The 24,945-nt window shown below is 37.4% G+C and overlaps 1 protein-coding gene across 2 annotated transcripts in view; it reads right to left on the bottom strand.

Annotated features, from left to right (window-relative positions):
• Positions 1-24,945, bottom strand: part of SEPT7 (septin 7) — a 72,035-nt gene that overhangs the window by 8,648 nt on the left and 38,442 nt on the right. For both annotated transcript variants that reach the window (XM_009273471.2, XM_009273470.2), the window contains exons 3-10: positions 20,202-20,308; positions 13,764-13,864; positions 13,036-13,170; positions 9,907-10,024; positions 7,969-8,061; positions 6,648-6,744; positions 4,473-4,524; positions 3,432-3,557 (exon numbers count right to left, since the gene is read on the bottom strand). In XM_009273471.2, coding sequence (XP_009271746.1) covers positions 3,432-3,557; positions 4,473-4,524; positions 6,648-6,744; positions 7,969-8,061; positions 9,907-10,024; positions 13,036-13,170; positions 13,764-13,864; positions 20,202-20,308 — 829 coding nt within the window. The remainder of the gene's footprint in view (positions 1-3,431; positions 3,558-4,472; positions 4,525-6,647; positions 6,745-7,968; positions 8,062-9,906; positions 10,025-13,035; positions 13,171-13,763; positions 13,865-20,201; positions 20,309-24,945) is intronic.

A 24,945-nucleotide genomic window follows, 5' to 3' on the forward strand; every position in this document is an offset into this window, starting at 1 on the left:
GGAGTGAGCGAGCGGCTGTGTGGTGCTCCGTTGCTGACTGAGGTTAAACCACGACACAGAGCCAGAGGTTGTATCTGTGTTTAACGGTATGCTTGTAATACCACCAGATAGCACCAGAGCACGTCTCCATTCTCATATAGAGATACTGGACCTGTCTCCCATGAAAGAATCAGATTTCCAGAGGACAAGTCAAATATTGCTCCATTTTGAGACACAGACACTTCTTTCACAAGGCAAGCAGGCAAGCATAAAATTCCTAAGGAGATGCACAGATAAACTGTTAATATCTGTTCTTCCCTCTTTTAATTAATTTCCAGGAAGACGCGTGGTTATTAGGAAAATTCCTTCTATGCTGCTTCAACTACGCTAGATTCAAAACTATGAAAACACACTGAAGCCAAAAAAGCATGTTAAAGCTTAAAAAAACCCCCCTACAACTCAACATATGGATAAGGTAGCAGGGCAAGACATCAGCTGCTTCATAACCAGTATATGCATTCAAGAATTTTATTTATTTACTTACTAAGTCATCCTGTGTTTGGAGAAACAAACGCTAAGGAAAGTTTCAAAGTATTTTTTACAAGTTTGCAATAGATTTTGCCATCTTTCAGATGGCTGAATCAAACAAACTGTGATAATTTATTTCTTCTCTTGAAAAAAAGAAAACTTGATAGCTAAGAGCACCAGTTGTATTTATTCACTTCAGAGCTGCAGTACTGCAGTGTTCTGAGCAACAGATTTCTTACGGAGAAGATTGTTCCAATAGGCACATTTACCTAGAAATATTCAGGTGGGACAGCACAGTGACCTGACATGGCAGGAGATGCACAAGTAAGTATACTTCAGAAAGCAGAGTAATTCCAGGACCTTTTAGCGTAAATTCGAGCTAAAAAGGAAATCTCAGCAACGCTATCAACAATTGACCGGAGGCAGGGGGGAATGAATGACATGAAAACAGTTTTGAAACCTTCTGGTAGATGCATTTATGCAAAAATGCATCTTGTTATGTTTGCAATATGGAATAAAAATTAATACAAAAATAAATCATTGCATTATTCTTTTTAAGAAGAACGCAGAATAACCAATGCTTACTTGAATTAGGTAACAGACTAAGTCTGTAGGTGCACACTAACACAAATCTAAGCAGGCACAAAACAAAAAGTGGTGAAGGTGTTATCACTAAACTTCAGATTTTTCTGAATCTAAGGAAAACATACAAAGATTTGGAAAGGAATAAAAAATAAGCAATAAAAAATAACACAAAATCAAAACAACTTCCTCTGATATCCAAAATTGCAATGAAAAAGTTTCACTTTTCAGTACAGTAATAGCAAATAATAGTACAGTAAAAAGTATAGTAATAGCAAGTTAGAAGTCCTGGAGGAAATGCAGAATTTTCTATTCTGCACTACTGTTAATACACTCTCACCTCAGCAAAGAGAAAGTTGGCTCAAGTTCTTGCGCTCAGGCGCACTTTCTTCTCTGATGTGCCCACCTGCAGCATTTTGTCCTCAAATGTGCAAACTACCTTACATGCCCCCCACCCCAATTTTTCCCACAGTGACTACCTCATATTTAGTAATTTTACTTCTTAAAACTCCTCCTCTCCCTACCACCAACACCGTACTGTTATGAGGACAAGTGTAGCTTGAGAAATATTTCTAACATCTTGCTATATGTGTTCAGAAACCTTGAGGTGTGAGTCAGGGATAACACGATGGCAAGAAACATGACAGCAAGAAGAAGTAACCACTGTGTTATGGATTGTCCTGGTTTCGGAATGGTTTGAAGACCATTCCTTAAGACTTGACCTCACTACAAACTTTACCTAAATTTAAGTACACTTTTGAAGAGTTGATATAACTGACATATACTATTATATTTTTTGTCAATGCTGAGCCATTTTTGTCAATGTGAGCTTCATGTAGGCTCACACTAGATGAAACTAAATCATGTCCACTTAAATCATTCCCTCACAGGCACTTTCAAAGCATTAAGATAATGTAGAATAGACACTCCTTTAGTGAAGAATGGCTTTGTAGCTGTCATACGGATGGTAACAGCAGATACTTCTATCTAATTTCAGGGCTCTTTTTCAGGAAGAGCAGCTATAATTTAGAATCATAGAATAGTTTGGGTTGGAAGGGACCTTCTAAAGGTCATCTAGTCCAACCCCCCTGCCGTGGGCAAGGACATCTTCAACTAGATCAGGTTGCTCAGAGCCCCGTCCAACCCAACCTTGAACATTTCCAGGGATGGGGCATCCACCACCTCTCTGGGCAACCTGTGCCAGTGTTTCACCACCCTCAGCATAAAAAAATTTCTTCCTTATATCTAGTCTAAATCTACCCCCCTTTAGTTTAAAGCTATTCCCCCATGTCCTGTCACAACAGGCCCCGCTAATATACCTCTCTATATATATATACACACACACCCACCCCTATATATATACACCTATATATACACCGATATATTTGGTATATCATTAGCCAAACAGAATACTACCCTATATTTTGGTTGAGAAATTTGTATTTAAATATAGTACAAATAAAGAGTATCACTAATTACTAATTATTTAATCACTAATTATTGTTTATACAGTTGACACGTGTACAGCAGGAAAAATACTTAATTTAAGAGCACAGCTATTCTCAAATAGCATTATAAAATGAAAAATACAGTAGAGCCTACTTTTAAATCTTCCAATAATTTCATCAGGTTGGCAAACAACTTGCTGTCAGAGGTAATCAAAATTACATACTATGGTTAAAAAAAAAAACAGCAACAACAAAACCCAAAAAACCCTGCATTGCAACTCTCTTCTCACAAAAGATAAAGATGTTGCAATAACTTCCCTGCCATGATAAGCAACTCTAGAAGTAGTCAGGGCAGCATTTCAAAGATGACAGTAGTCCATCTGTATTTTCAAAGTTTCTAAACAAACATTAACCCGTTCTTCTCAAAAACATCCCTGACACTGAGTATTGAGCATTCATACCAAAAGAGCCAACAATTCCAAAAGTACCATATATATACACACTATATATACACACACCAAAATAGAAACACTAATGCACAACAACTTTGCAATAAATACCAGTGAAATAAAACTTATAAACTGAAATAGTAAATGTAAGGATTCTCTTCAGAGCTGAATCTAACTAAAACCCAGTTATTTAACATGTTCAGATAAATTAATGTAAACCTTAGTGAAAGAAAAAAAAAAATCATAAGTAAACCAGAAGTATACAATGTTCAGACCAGAACACAGTGAAGAGGCAACTGACTGGAATACAAACAAAACCATCACCCCCACAAAAAACCCCAAACCAAAAATCCCACCACACATACACACAACCAACAACAAAAAAAAACCCACACCACACAGAGCAAAAAGATTAAAATGCAATACAACCTTAACAAGAACTTACTTTGTTAGCTGCCCTTTATTTTTGTTGTTGTCAACACCATTGTATGTAACAGCTGCCAGTTTTCTGCTTCTGTAGTTCTCATAATGTACGTTGTTAGTGACATCCTTCAGGTCCTGCATATGAGTTCTGTCAATAAGTGTAATTTATCAGCTTAGTGCACAAATACAAAATACTATCTGAAAAATCAGTCCATATTCATTTTGCAAATGGACTTAATTAAATTATATCCCTCCATTAATGTCCCGTTCCCCACAATGTTGTCATCCTTCTATTTAAATTAGAGCTGTCAAGACAGCAAAATCACAGAAGTATCAGATTATTTTGCACTGAACTATCTCAAGTTTGCAATATCCCAAACATTAACTTACAGGACCAATCTTTGGAAAATTTGAGTTCTGTAGATAAACATGCAAGTATTTGGAGAACAGATACGAAAACTTTGTATGACTACTGTAGTAGGTGCTCCAAAGCATGTCACACAAGAAAAAACAAACAAGCCAAAACCTCCTAATTTCTATCTTTTAAGTCTGCAAAAGCTAAATGTAAAGTTCAAGACTAAGACACAAACATTAGCTTCCTTTAATAGTTTTCCATCATCAGCTTGGAGAAAAGCAAAGCTTAATAATCAAACCAACAGTTGTTACAGCAGATGTCACTGAACTGCTGTGAGTATAAGACTCAGCGCCTAACACAACAAAGCACAGGCAGTCTTGCTTTAGACAACTGCAGCACTGAAAATTTTAAAAAAAAAATGCCTACAACTAAGTACACATCAGCACTAACAGACAACTCGGGTTCCTATGGTTTATCACAATTTTTAAGTAATCAGAAAGTAAAAAGAACTATTTAAAAAAAATCACCACCACCACTGCTTGCTAAATATGTGGTTAAACAAGATATCATAAAGTTAAGATATTGTTTACAATTAAAAATATGGATATTAATATGAACTCACTAGCTCAAATCCTTTTTTCTCCAATATGTGACTTTCCAATCTCTCAGACATACTAGAAAACTTAATGTTACCTGTAAGTTACTTACCTTATCAACATGTTCCTCAGAATTGTGAAGTCACAGTGTTCACCGTTTTCAACTACAGAAAGAGGTAAATTTTTGTTGAGACACCAACCAAAATATATGCAGGGGTGACATCTAAAAGCCTTACCTATCTCCTACATTCATTCCAACAACAGGTAACTTCCAGCCTTGCCTTACTCAAACAGTATGTGTGTTAACAGTAGGAGAGCATTAACAATATAACTATATCAATATATCTTACCAAAGTTCCCATGCTCCCCTAAGCCATACTGGCAAACTGTACTCCCAGTTAGTACAGCAGATTAAGCTACCACAACAGAAAGCTTTGCCAGTTTAACTAACTTGATACTTTGGAGGCCCTGCCAGCACAGCTGTATAATTAAGGATCAGATACTAAAGACCTCAGTCTAGATCCAGCCATATCCAAAACCTTTAGAAAACAGACTTAACACAATCTATTTCTCCCTGCGCCATCACATGAGTTGCAAACGTCTTCATTTTAATTTTAATGTGAATTTATTTATTAACTAAGCAAAGGAAGATCGTATATTTAATTTGATGCACCTGCCTATGGACCAAAAGAGAGCATTGGCAGCTGTCATTATATTCCACCATGCCTATCATCCCATTACTGTAGAAGAGGCTGATGATGTGAGTGGCATTTCCCTGACAGATAACAAAATGACACTGGAGAAAAATGCACACCCCAGAACTCTGGCGTGCAGACAGAGAAGGAAACACACAAAGCTCTTAGCACACACAGAAGAAAGGCACGAGGCAGGTTCCAATGTGCCCCTGAAGTGGAGATGGACATTTTCATGGGAAGGAGGAAGAAAAACAGGATGAAGGAATTAAAATAACCCAAGTAAGTTCAGTGAATCCTACAGAAAAATGAAGCATGTAGCCTCTTCTTGTGTTCATCTTGTATCTACTCCTGCATTATTTTATTCCATGGTTTTACACAAACTGGTAAGTTCTGCTCAGATAGTACATGAAGTCATACTCCCAAAAAAGCATCATCTCCAAATATTCTATCCTTAGCTGACAGACTCAAAGTCACTTAAAGAGGTTCCTTTTAGTTAGGCTAGTTCTTCCCTTCCAAAAGTTGTACAATCACATGAGTGTGAAACATTTTTGAAGTTTGTTTTAAAATAAAGAAAAGCAGCACCATTTTGTACATCTCCAAATGCTAACGCAAGAGCCTTAAATAAAGCTTGATACTCTCTGGTGCAGCTGGTCTTTACTTTCTGCCAAACCTCATTTCCTGCCAGACATGCACTTCAAAGTGCTACAGCATTTCTCTTTAAAGTACTGGTCCATACGCTGCTTGGTGGTTGGGGGTTTTTCTGCATCAAATTTATAGTCCATTGCCTTCGGGTTTTTTGCATCAAATTTATAGTCCATTGCCTTCGGAAGGCAGAAATAGTGAGAAAAAAAAAATCTTGTCTTTATTCAATACATGCACACTACAAGGAAAAAGTTCAATGATCATGGAAAACAAGTTTAATAGTGATTGTTTCGCTATACAGCATAATGCAAGCCATGCCATGTGCCATCTTAAATAAGTGAACAGCATTAAAGCACAAGCAGTGGTTGCCAGAAGAACATGCAGTTATCTTCAAGCCTCTGTAACAGTAGAAAGTAAGTTTTAAATTAATTAAAAAAAAACCCCACAAAACCCAAACTATCAAAAATATTCAATTCATTACCAGGTACCTTCCTGTTGCTACACCCCAGCAATTAAGACTCAGATGTTTTGGGGAAAAAAACAAATTCTTCCAGAAACTTTAAACTGAATTTACACTAGTCAAGCTGATCAAATTAACATTTATAATGTGAACACTCTAGAAAGAAGAATTTAAGAAATACATAGTTTTTATATGAAGAAAATTAAAATATGAATGCTAGCAAACAGTTGTAATCTAAGCCTCATCATTACCTGCAGTAAGTTACTACAGGTTTTACAATTCCTCAGTGAGAAATTTGGAAGAAGGAATCTGCTTCCGAAGTTACATGTTGCTGAACCTTTACCTTGTTCCAAGACTATCAGAATAACAAAATGGTATATTTGATAAATCTCCAGACCAAAGCACATTCAAATTAAGCATTTCAAACATTTCAGATACAGGCTAATGTCTTATAAGTTTTAAATGGATAAAAATCATGAGAAAGCCTTACCTTCTGCAACACCCCATGGGTACTGCCTTCCTCTAACTCTCTTGCCATTGACTTCAATGATCGTATTACTACCTACCACAGCAAGAGGTAAACGGTCCTACAAGATAAAGTATTACTTTAAAAATCAAATTTTCTACTGCCAAAAGATACTGAAAGCATGCCCATGTGTAAACTTGATGTAAGCTAGTTTGGTGCTGTAACACTGCAATGCAGCTTACCCTAAGCGCAAGAAGTTATGTTTACTGACCTCTGCCTAGTTTAATGACATACATATACACACGCACCCCTTTGAAATTCTTTACTGTTGTATTCTGTAAATCTAGTTAAGAAACAGACATTACTGTTACTTAGTAAGCTAAGCAACAGGCAAACCATTTCCTATTTACTCAATTGCACAGTAATTATTTATCAATTCATATTCCCTCTGGCTACGCAGACTGTTACTTTGACTGGATCTTGTACCCAGTTTTCAAAGGTTTGGCAAAGAACTACTTCAAGTTCTTATTTTCAGCTGAACCAAAAATCCCTCCAGTGTAACAAGCAACAAAGGAGCCAAGGGCAGCTTCAAGTAGCTGAAAGGAACAGTGTACAAAGCGAAGTATTTTGGACTTTTGTCCTTGCCTTTGTTCTGCTCTTCTTCTTTAGGCTTAATCCCAGAATACCTTCCATTTGTGCTATTTGTGTTTATCTATCCTAGGTGATTCCCACAGTAACAAAAAAATGTAAAAGCTCTTACAGGCTGTTAAAGCTACTGAACAAACAGAAGCAAGGCTCAAGAAACATATACAAGATGGACTCCAACATAAAAGAATAAACCAAAACCACGAGTAAACAAAGAAAAAGCCTTTCAACAGCCTGACAGTCCTTTTGATTTTCTTCAGTCATTCGTCTCCATTAAGGTTTCAGTATATCAATTAGTCAGACAGCTATTAACTGTAATGCACACACTCTGTGCCACTGCACAGCTGACTGAAACACAACCCTTGCCTCCTTCAAAGATCAGAATCAAACAAAATGTGGTAGGTGGATAAGAGTCAAATAGGAATGGAATAAAAAGAAAGTGATCTTTTAAGAGTTTATTAAAGGAACATGTGGTCTACTGCTCTCATTCTGAATTTTAGCCATTAAAGGAGTTGTCATCTGTCTAAGAGTGCCATTCATTACCTCTGCTGAGGAACAGTGACTCTTAGAACAGCTTTCAATCTGATTTTTATCTTCTAAACATTTTGGTGGGCTCTTCACTAATGACAAAAAGCTTTTCACTCTCTACCCTTCCCCACCCCCCTCCCCGTAAGCAATTTTTCAAAAGAAAATTATTTACCTTTATCTTTTTAACAATCTTATTTTCTTCTTCATCATCTGTTTCTGGAAATTCATATATTTTAATTTTGTGTTCTTGGATTTCTTTCATTATCTAAAACCAAAAATATGTTATTTGAGAAATTCATACTCTGTAATAACTCTATTTCTTGCTGCAATCTGATTCTCCCTCCTTTTGTTTGATATGCAAGATCCTTGCATATGAAGGTGACTAAGTTACATCACAAAATTTGCACATGTTTAACACCATCAGGTGACCCCAAGGGATTATTAGCATGACCATCTCTCCTTAGCCAGGAGAAGACAGGATCAGAGCCAGAGCCTCACAGCTAACCGAATACTATCCATCAATACAAGGCAGCAAAAATGAACGTCAGTTTTCTACAACGGGGCAAACAGATGTTTACACTAATGGGAATTCTACCTGCACATGCAAAAACTATTACAATACAGCTTAAATTCTCAGACTAGTCTCGCAATTGAGTCCCTTACACAAAAAAGAAAAAAAAAAATTGAATAGATAACTGCAGGCATACTTCAGCCCTTTGAGTTCCCACAATAGCTACTGCCGTCACTCCTTTTCTGTTTCTAGCTCACCTGAGCATCAGCTGCTTGAAGCAGGATCACCTGCCTATTTCAATAGTTTGTGACTGACGGACTGACTCTAGCAGTTAGTTGTGTTGAAAAATATTTGCAAGCACTAATGAAAATTTAAGACTAACTGACAGTGTCATCAAAAATGAGACTGTACTGTTTTGGTGCTCGATTTGTCTGAAGGGTATTTTTAAAAACAAGATGATTAGTTTTCCAGAATTTTAGAACGGAAAAAATACTAGACCATTTAGCTGACAGCTACACTGCAGAGCCCTGAGGAATATTTCTGGTTCATGGGTTTGCAATCTTATAAAAACATAAGTTTCCAATTCATGCAAGGACTTATTTTCAAAGTTTGATTTGGGAAAGTCTCCCCTGTTTAACATCAACTCATTGATAAAGCTGCTTATATATTAAGAAATATTCTGCATTCTACTGTTGTTTCCTCCTTTACATAAAAAAAAAACCCCACCCACAAAAAAACCCAAAACCTGAAATGCAACCAAAACAGACTTCCGTTATATAGCACCTTGCTTAAGTTTCTCCAAGGCAGAAAGTGTCCTTTAATTTTTAGTCTTAAATTGAGAGTTTTGCACACAACATCTCTTAATACCAACTTCTTTTCAGAACCCGTGTTCTTCTAAACTAGGACTGGACACAGTTCAGTAAAACAAACTTCATGACTTGCATTGTCCTGTTCTGGGTCCTCCTTATCCTCCTCATACAATACAACAAAGCCTAAACGTTCTACTCTGATCACGTAGTTGAAATAAAACATAAACCACTTGGAGACATTAATACCAAATTTATTCTACAAATACAAAGAAATTATATCCGTTGTATCAATGTTAGAATTATCTCACCATCTTTAAAATGCATTACCACAGCCCAAGACTGAACAACAGGTATACTGATTCTCATCTAATACCTGAGACATCTTTAATAAATATAGCACATCAACACGCAAGTGAATACCACAATACAATCAATAATACTGTAATACTGTTAAATACCTTCTTTTTTTTTTTTTTTAAACACACAACTTCTGTTAGGCACCTAAATCTTGAAAGCTCCCTTCCTCCCTTACTGATTTTTATCTCAGCAGTGAATTATTTCACTTGCCAAGAATCATACTACACTTGAAACCTCTTCCCCTGAGGAAAGAAACAAGATTATTTCACCAAGAAATATAATTAAATCTAGAGATATAAATTACTTAGCTTTGCTGTCTCAAGTCATTGCTTCAGGGTTTAAACTTTGCATATAAGAAGTTAAATCTCACCATTTCCATAGGGATCCACTTACTAAATTATTCCATGTTGTAAATATTAATCTTTCAACTCACCTGTTTTTTAAACTGTTGGCATTCCTCAGGTGTAAGTGTGTCTGCTTTGGCAATAAGTGGAATGATATTCACTTTTTCATGCAGGCGCTTCATAAACTCTATATCCAAAGGCTTAAGTCTGAAAGACAGCATTAGAGCTTTGCAATTTATATTAATTAAACAAGAATGTACAAATGATTTGAGATTTGTCCTGACAACTACTCTTAAGACACTGATTTATGAGTGATAGATGCTTGAACGAAATTCAAAAGGCTACCTGCAACTGCTATAGTAAATCCCCTAGAATTGTAGAATACCAGAAGAATAAGTTGTAAGTTAATATTACTAGTAGCCATGAGACTTCTGCTAGCTGAAATTACACTCATTTAAGCAAATAAGAACTCTCCTATGAAGGGTAGTAAAGCTCGTGTCATTAGCTGGAAGATAGTCCCATTTAAAGCCTGACTGGTAAGAATTTACAGTTGTGAATCATGCTCTGTTCACATACGCAGTTTCAGTTTCTGAAAGTCATGTTTATTTGCATGCTTCTTCCTGAGAGTGGGCTGTGAGATTTTTTTATACATTAGATTGCTGAAGACAGTAAACTCTGTGGCCTGTGTACAAATGAAGTAGAAATATCTCATCTCTGAATTGCTATGTATAACAAAAAGACCATTATGAAAGTGGATGACAATGACATAAAAACTAACACACCCACCATATGGGCATATAAAACCATCAAAATGGATCAAAGTGGTCAATATTTCCTGCTTGCTAAAGTAAAGCCACAGAAGATTTTGATGCATTAATGCTTCAGAATTATAGCAAGTTTAGTCAGGCTTAAAGGATTTAACAAGATTATTTCTCATATAAAAAAAATTAGGATTAGGAACATTAAAACCAGATTCATTTGGTACTCAAATTTAGTTTCTTCTCCAAACCATATATAAAAGAATAAAGAAAACTTTAACGAACACATACTTAACTTCACTTTAACATCTTCCACCTGCCACTGAATTTCTCAGCTTCTCAACATGTTTCCATTAAACAGCTAACGTTAATGCACATCTAGAGTAAGAGCACTGGTTTGGCTATCCATTCACCTTAATATGCTTTCCCTCTCCTCGCTTCAAAAAGCTACGTAGGGCAACACCAGGTTGAAGGGCAGTTGCCAAAGCAGAATAGTTCAGAATGACAATGGTCACCTCAAGGTCTCGAGTTTACAGTGGAGACTGAAGCAGGAAGTCTTTACATAAAGATCCTAGAATTGCAGAAAGAGGCTGCAATTCATTATCACCCCACTCACTTACCTGGAAGGCTCCTCCCACCCCTTCACTCTCTCCCCCTACTTCCACACAAACTAACCCATCAGTTCAGATGTTTATGGGGATAGCAGCTAAAAATGGTGGGGTGTGTTAAATGGAAGGACCTAACCTGCAATTTTTTTTCTTTTATAAATTGTCACAAGCTGACTTTTACAAATGTATTAGAGTCACAAGGACAAACAAGTAAATTCACCTACAAATGCTTTAATTCAATGTAAGTACAATCATGCATTAAGAGTGAAGAGTACACTACTGGACAGGTTACACGTGCTGCTGCCTGCACAGGAAACATGACTGAAGACTGCACCGCCACAAAAACCAGGTAGGAAGTGAGCAATGTCCTTTCAGAGGAGACAGTATCTTAAAAGAGGAAATGAATGCTAACAGCAGCACCAATTTTCTCTGTGCTCCATTAATTTCCTTAATTAGATGACAATTCCAAGCATTTACTCCAGTAATTGAAAAACGCTATGCAAACCTAGCTCAACTTTACACTTCCCCCCCCCCAAGAATAACATGAAATACATGTACACGGAACATACTTTCCAGCTTTTAGCCTTACAAATTTAGTGACCAAAACTTATTTGAAGCATTACCTTTATTTTTCCTTACAAATAATTTGTACCTCCCACTGGTTTAGAAAGTTTTAAAGGATAAAGGGTGGTGTGGAGGGAAGACAAATGTTTTTTGAAGAATCTGAAAGTTAGCTCGAAAGAGATTGACTAACACAAGGAATGGATCATCTTCCCTTTATTTAAGTGAAATTTTGATTTTGCACACTAGTAAAACTGTGCCAAGGATTCAAGTGTTTGCATTTAAAATTGACATGCATGTTGAGAAAAACTGACATTACAAACATGCATGTTGAACAGCAACAACAAAACGTTTAATTAAGGCAAGTCTACATAAGAAAAGCTCTTCTCCACCCCGCAATATTTATTTCCAAATTTGAGAAGTCTCTGTCTAGTTCAAAATGAACCATTCCAATGCTAGCTACAGAAGCCGAGTGTAATAGTTGGCATTTCCCACTGCCTGAAGAATATTCCTCAGAATTCCTTCATTACTCCCTTCAACAAGTTTTACTACTTTTGACCCATAGAATAGAATAGGCTACTTATCTTCTCCTCCTCCTGGTTTTGAAGGTATAACTTAAGAGCATCTGACAAATTTAATCAGTTATAATACAATGACAAAATGCTAAGCAACCAATTTCAGATACAGTCAATCTGCATCTAATAGACCTTGGAAATGCAGTTCTCTCTCTCTACCACTAGATAGAAGTCTGATCAAGTTAAAAACTAAGCAGGGGTGGAAGATTGCATAATAATTGAAAAAATCCAGAATGCCTATGTTGGAATTGTCACTAGACAAAACATTACAACCCAGGTGAATTAAAGCACACTTGTAAGGATGCATGAAACTTCCCATCTTCAATTTATCATTAGAGTCAAAGGGAGGAAGGAAGAATGGAAAGGAAAAATCCTGTTGCTTGAAGTGTGAACCAGTTTCTCCTTCTAATGTGAAGACATGTAGATCACAAATAGACCTGGCACTTGTGAACACCTGTGTATTTTTAATTGTTCTAATACTGTTTTTCTTGTTATGTAATTAACGTGTAATCATGTTTTCTGGTGTTCTAACTCATTACTTGTGTGGCTTGCTGATGGCTGACAAGCCAAAGTAAGCTCATCTTTGAAATTAAGCATGGTCTGCAGGCCATTAAGAAAATGCTATTTGGAACTTTACATAACTAAAAATGCCAAATTTGGATGTTTATCTGAGATAAAAGACAGAGAAAGGAAACATAAAATACACTAATACGAACCCATGTCCTGAAGGAGCAATGAAGTATAAACAACACTGCACTCTATTATCTGGCATCTGACGTCTGTTCACTCGAGATTCTGCATTCAGGTAGTCCTCAAATTTACTGTCAATGTAGTCGATAACTGGCTGCCAACTGCAGAGGTTACATGAATAAAAACCTGTAAGTTATATTATTTATGTAAAAAAAGTCTGTCTTTGCTAAGAAATAGATGTACACTATTTCCCCATGGCTTGCTTTTTTTTTTTTCTTCAATTAAGAGAATTCAACACAGCACATTTTAAGTGACCAGCTCCTCAACATACAACCGAGTTACACAGCTCTGAAGATACAATCTGCAAATTCACTGAAAAACCCTTTCAAACACAATTACCTTCATTGTAATAGCATTAAATAGAACACTTAAGAACAGTAGCCAAAGGAATACGCTTTACTGGTCACATCTTGTGACAGCACAGAGTCAGTTCTGCACACTGCACGTGTGGATAAAGAGCCAAATGCTCCATTTACTTTAAAGGGAAAAGCTGATAGCATTTCAATACAGTTATAAAGGTACTTGGAACTACAGTAGTTAAAGTTATCAGCTAACTGAAAAGTTTAAAAGCGTTAATATTTTAACTGAAGATCAAAGTGTGCATTTTAAAAAAATGTCACAAAGTATTATATCTCTCACACACAAAAAATACAATTCAGAATTATTGTGGGAGAACATACAAAGAATTTCTTACCAATTACTATTATCCACAGCATCTCCAAATCCTGGTGTGTCAACTATTGTAAGTAGTAACTGAACACCACCCTCTTTGATTAAAACTTTTGACTGCTCAACCTGTAAAATGAATAAAGCAAGATTAAATTTTTAGCAATTTAGCCACCCATCTTAAACACTGGGAAAAGCATTCAATGAATAAGAAGTCTGACAAAGAATTGCTAACTTTTCTGCTTCAGAGGGATACTGGGTCTGTGTTTTGCTTATAAAATCCCAATAATTTGATAATCATTCATTTTTTTTTGTAAGAAAAAAAGGGTCATTGTTTAAATAAAGTCAGTGATAAAAGAACCCATCTCAGTATACAGGATAGCTTAATATTTTAACTCCTGTCAAAACAGGAAAAACCCTAACCAACAATACTAATGCCAGTATTAAAAAAAAAAAAAGAAAAAAAAAGAAAAGCTGTTCCAAGATATCCAGACATTCTGATAAACCAGGCATTATACTTGATGAAACTGTGAACTTTGGTCACTTCAAGGAAAATTACATTTTTCAAAACTAATCCTCCCCCCAAGCACCTTAGACACTACATTTCTAGTCCCATTAATGTATTTTTAAGACGAGACTTGTTCTTCAGCTAGTATAATGCTTGGGAAAGGAATCATAGAAAGTGATGGTTTCCTGTTACAAACAAATTGATATTGGAAAGTAATACAGTCTAGCTGCCTCTGCTGAGCTAGACCTCACGTGACCGTAATGGATTGGTTCCTGTCAGCTCAGGTCACTGATGGAAACCTCAGAAGGCAACTGCATCAGCGCAAGGCATGATGCAAGATCTGGGCGTGGGAACGCGTGCCTCGAGTTGTAACCACCCATCTGCAGCACCGCTCGCTCAGCTTGCAGTGAGCATGTCAAACAGATTAAGCATATCATGACACAGAAAATTTAGGCTAAACAGCAAATGGACTGCTACCCCCTTCTTTCTCCTAATATCTCAGTAATTAGCATTATCGATAATGTCAGGTGTATCTGTCTGAGAAAGTGCTGTACACCCGCTGTTGTATCAGTCAGTCTGGTCCACAGCAGTAAGAAATGACAAACTCATGTTAGCACGTTGGCTCTTTCCAATTGCTCACACATTTAGTCATATTTTTTTTCCCTGATATTGAGACAATTTCTATTAAATCACTAGTGACACCAATTTCTAGATATGGATTCAAGAAAATTGACTGTGCGAGCCATTTATTCAGAGCCACACACAAGTTGGCAGACATTGATGCCACCTTGTTGCTCACTGGTTAACGTTTCTTAAGCCTCCTGAACCCTACCCGGCAAGAGAAAAGAAAGTTAAATATAACTAGGTGAACACCTGCAAAAACATTCAGTGATGAACTTTCAGAGAGAGTAGAAACTTGGATAATAAATCCTACCTGGATGATCTCTTGACCAGCTCAAGATTTGAAAGAGATCGTATCAGTGCTGCTTAAGCACTTGCACATCCCTCGTTATATAGGTGAAACAGACTCTCTCACAGCCGCACCTTGACATTGTTGTAAACACTTTGCAATCACTGGTTATGTGATGCAATGTAAATCTGCTAGATAAATTAACACACTGCAGAAAGTCAAACTAAATACCTCTTGCACAAGCAAAACAATCATTCTAATTCAGAAAAGAAAATACAGGAACACAGAAAACAGTAACTAACTGCAAAGAAAGCTCCATATTTAACCTCCAAGTATGCAGGATGCTATTTTTATATACTCATCAGTAGGGATCCTATCTGAGCCAGATCAATCCCTTTCACTGCTAGGTCTCAAAAAATTAACTTGGCTACACTACGGCTGTCTACAGCATGCAATTGTCATGAGCTGGTTCCTCACCTAACAAAAAGACAAAAAAAAAATCAGTAAGGCAGCTTCATAAAACAAGAGTCCCCAACACTGGGCTACCTGGATGCTAGTCACAGAAGAATACAGGCTGGGGTGGACTTCAAGGCTACCCAATTCAATCTCCTACTTGAGCAGGCCTTACTGCAAGGTTAGGAAGGTTTAAAGAAATAAAAAAAACCCAGCACACACATACCAGCCTAAGACGCCACCAAGTTACCCATTCATTAACTGTACAACTCCTATCCTTCTGTAAGCATTCAGCCCAAAGCCATGAAAACCTAGGAATACATGCAGTGCTTTAAAAACTTACGTTTTAATAATGGTGAATGTATTTTTCCCCCCTCAAGAGTTCTATAGAGAAGTTTTATTGCACACAATCGATGCCAGAACTCAAGACAGTAATCCCCAGTCACACAGTCAACTCAGCCAGGAGTTTACTACTCACAAGCTTTAGCACAGAGGAGATTAGCTTCTGATTCCTCGCATTCTTTTCGCTATCTTGCATATAGTAACAACAAAGCCCTCCTATACTTGCAGAAAGCTTGGTTATAAGAAACCCGTAACACTTTCAAAATACTAGAGATGATAATGTTAAGAGCTGTACTCTTGCCAAGTGCTACAAGGTATCAGCTTTATTCTCCAGCACAAAAATTCCCAGCAAGAACCATTAAATTATTAAGCACTCACAGTGGAATGCCTTTACAAAAGAAGCAATTAATAAAACATTATCTTGAACGTGTGTTTATAACAAAGGAAAAGGAAGGTCAGGAGGTCCTCAGAAATGCCACGCCAAACATTTTTCCTGATTCTGTATGCTTGTAAAATGTAAGTGTGGCTGAATTTGTGAAGTCACCTTCTGACAAATGGCCTGCAGTAACTGAATCTCTGCAGACAGTGCTAATACCTTACTGGGTGGTGAGGATTTAAATTTATTCTTATGTTTCATAAATTCATGTAGGTATCTTGCTATCAGAGCGGGGTTTTCAAAAACCTGCAGAACAAGAAACATTAGTTGATCAAATTAAATGGCCTGTGCTTGTGTTGTGGACAATCAGACAATATCCACCATATATTGTAAGCGGTAGAGACTACTGGTAAGAGACAGTAGGTGAAGAACCTGCCATAAAGCCTCTGTAAAGTTGCATTTTTCTAACCTAAATGGATGTGTCCATACATGGTCAAAGGCACAGAAAGCAGCAACATCTGGAAAAGATCCAGAAAAATCACTGTAAACTAGTGTCATTCATAGTTAAGCATCCAACTGCATCCTATCATCTGATTTACAAGTATTCCCAAGGGATTCATGGAAAACATTAGTTCAAGTCTTGGAATTTAAAACTTTTTAATAAAAGTCTCCTCCAAACGGCCATTTTCCCATGCACTCCAGTCAACTGGGTCACACAGGTCTCCTTGGCAGTTACTACACCACATTCATGACACGATGCTTGTTACAGCTTGACTACTTTTCATGGATTAAACAAGCCTTTACGATACTCCCATTTAAGATAGTCAAATAATGATCAGAGAAAACATATTTCATACCCCATCATTTCTGAAGAAGCTTCCTTTGAATTCATCTGACATCAAATCACTTACTATTAACTGTTTTCCTGTGTTTTCCATGAAATTAATACGAAGGACCTGCCTCACAAACCAACTTCAAACTGCAATTGTTTTCAAGCCCAAACCACAGTTTGTATTTATCTATGCAAGACTTTTACACAATTCCTGATTCAGTAAGTTCTTCCCACCATATAAGAGCAGGCAACTATTACCACCAAGGTTTTAGGATGCTCTGGTGGTCTGTCTCATCTCTACCCTGCAAAACTCTTGACATCCTCAACTTAGAAAGGTTTACACTGGCAAAGAGTACAAATCCCATGGATCCAAATAGCAGCTCACACTGTTAATTCTTTGACTTAATATTTGACTGGAATCACCTCCACATCATACACATAGTTGCTAGCACACACAATTTTCAAGGTTGTAGGGGGAAACAATTTTATCCTCACTTAGACATTGACACTGAGATAAGACGGTTTCAGTTTCCTTCTTAAAATGCCATGCTTACTGATTTTTCATTCATCACAAGAAGTAACTGAAAGCAATGTTGCACTACAAGTATACCCAAACAAAAAAAAATACTCATTAGATAAAGTAAGCAATAGTTTCTAAGGGGGAAGGTGGTCTTTAAATATATTTTATTCCAATCATATTATTTGCTAAGTCATGATAGACCCCAATTCACTACCGAAAATAGTTTTGGCTAGCCCTCGGCCACCCTCGAGCTTTAGCCCACACAGTGGAATTAGGAAAAGAAATGCAATGGCTTTTCAGCCAGGGCTCTGTTCAAGCCCTTTTTTTCCCCCCCCGCCTTCAGCTTTACATGCCAAAAAAAAAAAAATAAAGTGAAGCTTCCTGAAAAGTAGGGGGTTTTTCCTTCAACCAGTAAATTAATAAAAATCAAACCACCTCTGAAGAACTCAAAAGGTCAGGATGAACAGATCATCTAATCTTGCCACCTAAGAGATGAAAGTACTTAACTCAGATTCCACAAGCTCCACACACAGTTTTAGTTTAATTTTTCTTATACTGATCCACCTTTAGCCAGGATGGGACTGAGTTATCTTTGAAAGATGTCTTGGTTGGTTTTTTTTGTTAGGTTGTGTGTAAATTCTTCCTATGATTTTCCCCAATTTAAAAAACAAAAAATCTTCCAGTGACACAGAATCCCATCCACCATTCTTTAAACTATAATTCAATGAATATAACCTGAATTGGTTTAGCTTCCCGCTAAACCAATGTGTAATCAACAGTAATGAAATCACACTACATCTCTCTTCCAATAAAAAAGAAGTCACCCTTCTACTTAGTTTTCCAACAGTCACTGACTATTTCATTAATAAGTATATTATGCCAGAGCTTAACTATTTGCACACCTTTTCCACCCCACTTAACATCTCTTTGAAACAGGTACATAAATTCAACCCTTTTTAATTCAAATAATGGTCTAATGCCCCTGCTAACAAGCTTTTAAGTCCATTTTGTCAGAGTCACTATGGTTTTACATCAAATTGATAAAATAGCCTAATGGACATGACCAAAGCTTAGAAAAAATACATACATTGTTAAATCAAACTCAGGATGTTCAAAAGCTTTCTTCCAAATTAAAAAATTGATATTCTGCAACAAATGCATTTTGTATTAGTATTCAAGACACTGATGTTGAGCTAACTGACAAGCAATGTCATTTAACCTTCTCAGTATGAGCATAACTAACTTTTTCCTGGCCCTGTGGTAATTATTCAGTGTTCTGAGACTGGATTAAAAAAAAGCCTTACCCAAAACCCCAAACAAAAACAAACCAAAAGCCCCACAAAACAGTAAGGTCAGCGGATCATAGCATTGGAGCACAGTTATTCGATTCTATTGAATAAAAAAGCATTCAATTTTACAGCTTCTGTTTAGCACCCTGCATACCCTCCTAACTCAACACAAGGCTTAATCACTTTATGACAACTCTGCAATTGCACAATCACTTCAGCCACAGCTGAGATGGTCTGAGACTGTCATTTTGCAGCTGGAGGAACTCTGCTAATAACAGCAGCAATGGTGAGCACCCCCGGTCCTCATCTGTACAAAGTTAGATTATCACAAGCTATCTTCACCAAAATCTTAAACAAGTGTCTGACGTGCATCAAGAGAGATAAACAGAGCTCATGCATCCTTATTCAGCTGCTCAGCTGTGGAGGCAGAAAATACCCCACTGAAACATAATCATTTCCTAAACCAGCCACAACATTATTTGATTATTTCTTAGTGTTAGGGTTTGGGTTTTTTTAATAACCTTTTTATAATACAAAATGCATGGTCCTTTTCTTGAGAGAAAATATAGTTGATCAATAGCATATTATTACACAAAACAAATGGATTGACTTCAGTTTCCCAGTCTTTGACTAAATATTTTCAGTTTTATCATGCGCTTGCAGGAACACCTTCTTTGCCTTATATAAGTCTAGTGCTTAAAGTCAGCCAGGTTCACCCTAGTCCCTGATATGTTTCAGAATAACAACTTATAATAGGTAAAAAATGTACCACAAAGGATACAGGCTGCAGAAGATTGGTGGATACTTTTATACCTCAGGTCCTTACACTTATGTCAAATCCTTTAATACGCAGTTTCTAAAACTAAAAGCCTGCCTTAAACAGTCAGGGGGTTTAGTGCACATCTATGTATTTCTACAGATATACTCAGTATTTTAATTGATAATAAAACATTCCATTTCCAAACAGGACTGCATCCATGTGAGGTTTCTAAAGTACAGGCAGCACACAAAGTACTTCAGTTCAGGGCTCCCACACTTTAACAGGCTACAAGTTTCAGAACCTTGAAGTGTTGTATAGCTAAGGTACACCAAAAGACACACTGAGTATTCCTTAGTGGTTCACATCATGGCTGAACTTACTTGAAATATAGGTGCTTATGTGACAACTGTATCACCTTACTTTACTAAATTGAAAGTTACATTGTTGAAGCTGCAGTTTTTTCCCCCCAGACATACCTGTACAGTCTTTTTAATTCTGTGTGAAGGACCTGGATACTCTGGGGAATACAATTCTGTTAAGAATAATGAGTTGATTAATGTTGATTTTCCCAGTCCAGATTCACCTGGAAGAAAACAGAACCGTTTCAGTAAAACCGTGAGTATCACACTGAATATAAACATTTAGATTACATGTCAAATACTCTTGAAACGTAGTACCTGAAAACATGCACTGCACTCTAAGGCTTTGAGAATCTATCATCTTTTCCAATTTCAAGGAAAACGCTGCAAATCCAACTGTCACTGCTGGATTATATAGACATTCATTTTTCTGATCACATTAAGTACTGAATGCATTTAGCACTTCCCCATTGCTCCCATCACAACACACAAAGATGACATTACCCCGCATTAAATTTTATAAACAAGCTATCTTCTTGGTATGACTTCCTATCATAATGCCAAAGCAGACTAAGCTATCTCTGTTATTTCAAGTATTATTTGAGAGTCTTATTGTCAGGGAGGGGGAAAAAGAAGCGGGGAGGGGAGAGATTGAGATTAGTTTGGTCTAACTATTAAAGCCTCAAGAGCTAAAATGAAGTTTCAGAACTATGTGGTTTGCCTGGGAATTCTGTTGTTGTTGGGGCAGGGAAGGGGGATTGGATTTTGTTTGGTTTTTGGTAATTTGTTCATAAGCAACATAAGTCAGCCTTGCTAAAGAATCTGGAGACAATACTGCCATGACAATCCAAGCAAATACAGTTACAATTCCCACAGCAAAGATTATCCCTCATTTACAGCTCTACAGACAGGAGCAAGAATTTCAGATCAACTATTGATTACAGCATTTAAAGAGACAAGTCTTTTGCTTAGTTTTCTATTGTAAAGAAACTACTTCAACAAGACAGTTCACACTGGCATGAGAACTAAGGAAAAAAAAGTAAACAGAAAACATTGTTTTCGTATAAGTTTTCATATGCAGTGCTGTTAGTACATTGACCTAAACAGAAACAGTCACACAGAAATTTGCTCTTAAGCTAACAAATTTGGGTGCAAACTACATACTGTCACTGAGGGAGGAGAATGGGCTGCACTGCCCCCACACTTTGAAAAGAAAAAAAACCTAACCTGCTAATCCCTCCAACCCCAACAAATAATGGTTGATTTAGGCTAAACTCAGAAAGCTTCAAAACTTGTCCTGAGATAAGTGTCCTGGGTTAATGCAAGTAATCAAGAGCTACAAAACAGAAAGTAGTTACGAACCTCAGTAGACAAGACCTTGTCTCCACTGTAATAGCTGGCTCGATTTCATACACAAGCTAGCTTACACACATCAGCCATCTCGATTACAATGGTGTAGCACAAAGTCTCTGCAGTACCGAACAGAGCAATCTGATTAGCTATACTGTAAATAGATTAGCAGCTCATGAAACATTACAACCAGAGCTCCTGCAGGCTGGCTACGTTATTAGTACTGCTTGTTCTTCAAACCCCACCCTGTCTGACAGATGAGCTAACCCATGCTGAAAGCAGGGTCTGGCTACAACTGGGAAGATGGGCTGCGGCAGCCAAGGAACAAGGAGATACTCAAGCTGTAACCTCAAGATAGCAGTGCTGGGAACGCTAACCCCAACACGACAGCTACATGTGAGCCAGAAGGGACAGGCTTGCTGACAAGCATTTCATCACTACCACTGCAGATTTTGCCTCTTTCCTGTGGTCAGATGCATTAGACATTTCAGAACTACGCGGTAAATACAGTGCCTAGAAGTGTCTTGTTGTAAGGGACGCACATCTTCTACTCTGCACTTGCAAGATCTTTAGGGCAGGGTCAGCTGCAGCTGAGAGTGCTGCAGCTGAGAGGCTTCCCTACCAAGTTTGCAACGGAAAGAAGCTTCTGAAAAGCACGGCTTTCCAACCTCATAGCTGCAGCCAGTTTGAAGCTTAACCTTCTCCATCTCACAACTCTGCTCAAGATGTACATATCATTCCAGTTAAACTTAAGAGTTTTTTTTATCCACCCTACTGAACGCCTCAAGAGGAGGGCTCCAATTTTGCAATGTACAATTCGTATCCTTTCAGCAAACATTGCTTTTTTAGTTGACCATAATCTTGCAAAAGGCTCCCTACTGCACTATTGAAGAAAGATTTGTGTATCAGATTCTACTTCAATATACAAAAAGTGTTGTCCCTTCTTCTCCCTTCTATTAACACTATTGCTGGTCTTAACATGCTACAGAATTTAAAGTGGAAAACACTCAGAACAACCACTTCTCCCAAAAATCACAGTGCTTGGTCAAGTTGCCATTGAAAGTCAAAATATGGAAATAAGATTTTCAGCTTTGAAAGAATGTGATGGAAAACCAGCAGCTCGCCCTAGATGGTTCTTGCAGCTATGGCACTCCGTACCAAGTAGTTCCTGAACTGCTGAAGCATTACTCCCCGATAGACTTGAGGTTTGTTCCCCCCTGCCTTACAGTAGCAAGGATGGGAAGGCAGTATTGAGCTGAAATTAGTGAAAAGACAAGTATGCTAAGGATATTTACGCACCACTTTGTTCCCAAAGGTGCCCAGCCTCCTAGATGCCCCTACCCGTGCTAACTTTAATCAGCCAGCACAGATTATAACAGTGTAGACTGCTTAACTGCTACCAGTAATTGAGGTATTACATGTAAGAGTTTACATCAATACACCAATCCTGGATGCAGTTGTGCCTTAGACCATGTAACAGTCAACACCTATGGTGGTAGTAAAAGGCTCTACTATCAAATAAAACAATTACACTGAAACTGTAGGTAAAAACCATAACTGGAACATTCAGTATTGTACTATGGGGAGTCATGCTGCTTCCACTGGAATTAAACAGGAATTTCTCTGCTGACTACAGGGGAAGCAGAATTAAAGAAACCAAGTGTATTTGAACAATTCTAGCAGCCTTTTTGGACACACCAAAATATTCTGATCTTAGCTAGAAATATAAAAAAAACCCAAAAACCAAACCCACAAACAAACCCCTCTGTTCTTCTCATGTAGAACCTTGCTCAACCCAAATTCACCTGAAAGGATTCCCTACTGGAAAGGCTGGGAATGCAGCTTCCAAGGATGCAACAGGCTATGAATACGACAAACAAAACACAAGAGAACAGGGAAAACAAGTGGAATTTACTTTGCTTTAACTTGAAAAAGAAAAAAAATACACATCCCATAATAAAATGCATCTTCCCACTCTCAGTAAGCATTTCTGATGAGATTTTGCCCTTTTGCCATTAAATGAAGTGGCATAAGGATGCAACATAATAGAATCATAGAATAGTTTGGGTTGGAAGGGACCTCTAAAGGTCATCTAGTTTAACCCCGAGCCGTGGGCAGGGACATCTTCAACTAAGTCAGGTTGCTCAGAGCCCCGTAACCATTTCAGCAGTAATAACTTCCAATCACTCAATGCATCATGATGCAGTCAGAAGACATAAGATATTTCTAAAAATCACTCACTCTAAATTAGGCAGCTAGATCTGTTTTCAGCATGAAATGTTTTGTTTCAAAAAGAAAAGAAAAAAATACTTTGACTTTGCAGGGTAATCCTGAGTCCAAGAGTTTAACTATTTTTGGTGCACAGCTACTGCTTTTACCTTGCCCTCACTCTCCCACTGTTTCATATACGCTTCAAGTTCTTCTGAACAAATACACGGTGGTTCTTCATTACTTTGTGTCTCATGTTTATCAGCAAATTAGTGTTTCAAAATTTCAACATTTTCTCAAGCTGTTTTTCCTTTACAGTCGCATTCAATTACACGGAGCTGGCCACTCTTGTTGGCAGAAATAAGCATGTACTTTTACTAACATACTCCTGTCTGTCTTGCAAAGGACAGAATCTTTTGTCAGCCCTTACAGGACTAGCAAAAGTCCCAACTCTTCTCAAGTATATGAATTTCTAAATGGCTGTACAAACATTGGAGCTTTTCTTATACATTTGGGTTAACAATTAGCTGTTGACAATTAGCATCTTTATACAGACAGCCCATGGCACATCATTTAAAATTAACCTTGGATAGCAAAATTTCTTCTTCTGTGAACAAAACACCGATGAAGTACTTCCCTTTTTCTCTACACAGATGAGACTAGCTGTAACATGAGAAGGGAGACAAAAAAAACCCCCAACACATTCAGTTGTTTCTTTTATATCTCAAACACATTTTTGGGATCAGAAGAGACCACCAGCAGCCACTGGAATGGTTTGCAAGCCATGGTAAATAGTCTCCAGAATAATATTAAAGCAGATAAGCATGGAGAATTAACAATTAAAAAACTGGAACAATGAAGTGCAATCCATGGGAATGGGGGAAAGCAGTGCTCCAGAGATGAAAAATAAAATAAGCAAGCAACTCACGTTGTTCTCAACTGAGCTACATAAATCTTTCACCTTCATTTCCAAGTCACTCCCTATAAACAAACCAGAAATCCTAATCTGTGATTAGGAAAATCTCACGGCTAAGTTGCAAGTGTTCAATACATGGGGTTTTTTTCAGTTCAACTTCTATCCATCAGCTCTTGTTATGACTTTATTACTACAAAGAAACTTAAACTGCAAGCATCTCCTCCCTATGGTAATAGAAGTGAATTGTTATCCTTAAATCTTAATGATGCTGCTTTTTTCACCGTTCATTGTTGCGGCACGTTGAGAATGTGGCATATTTCCAACCTCCTCCAACTTTTCAGCCTCCGCCATTCTTAGACAAATACCTACAACAGAAGTGGACAAGCA

This window comes from Aptenodytes forsteri, unplaced genomic scaffold, assembly GCF_000699145.1.
Source record: "Aptenodytes forsteri isolate BGI_AS27 unplaced genomic scaffold, ASM69914v1 Scaffold270, whole genome shotgun sequence".
Lineage (NCBI taxonomy): Eukaryota > Metazoa > Chordata > Aves > Sphenisciformes > Spheniscidae > Aptenodytes > Aptenodytes forsteri.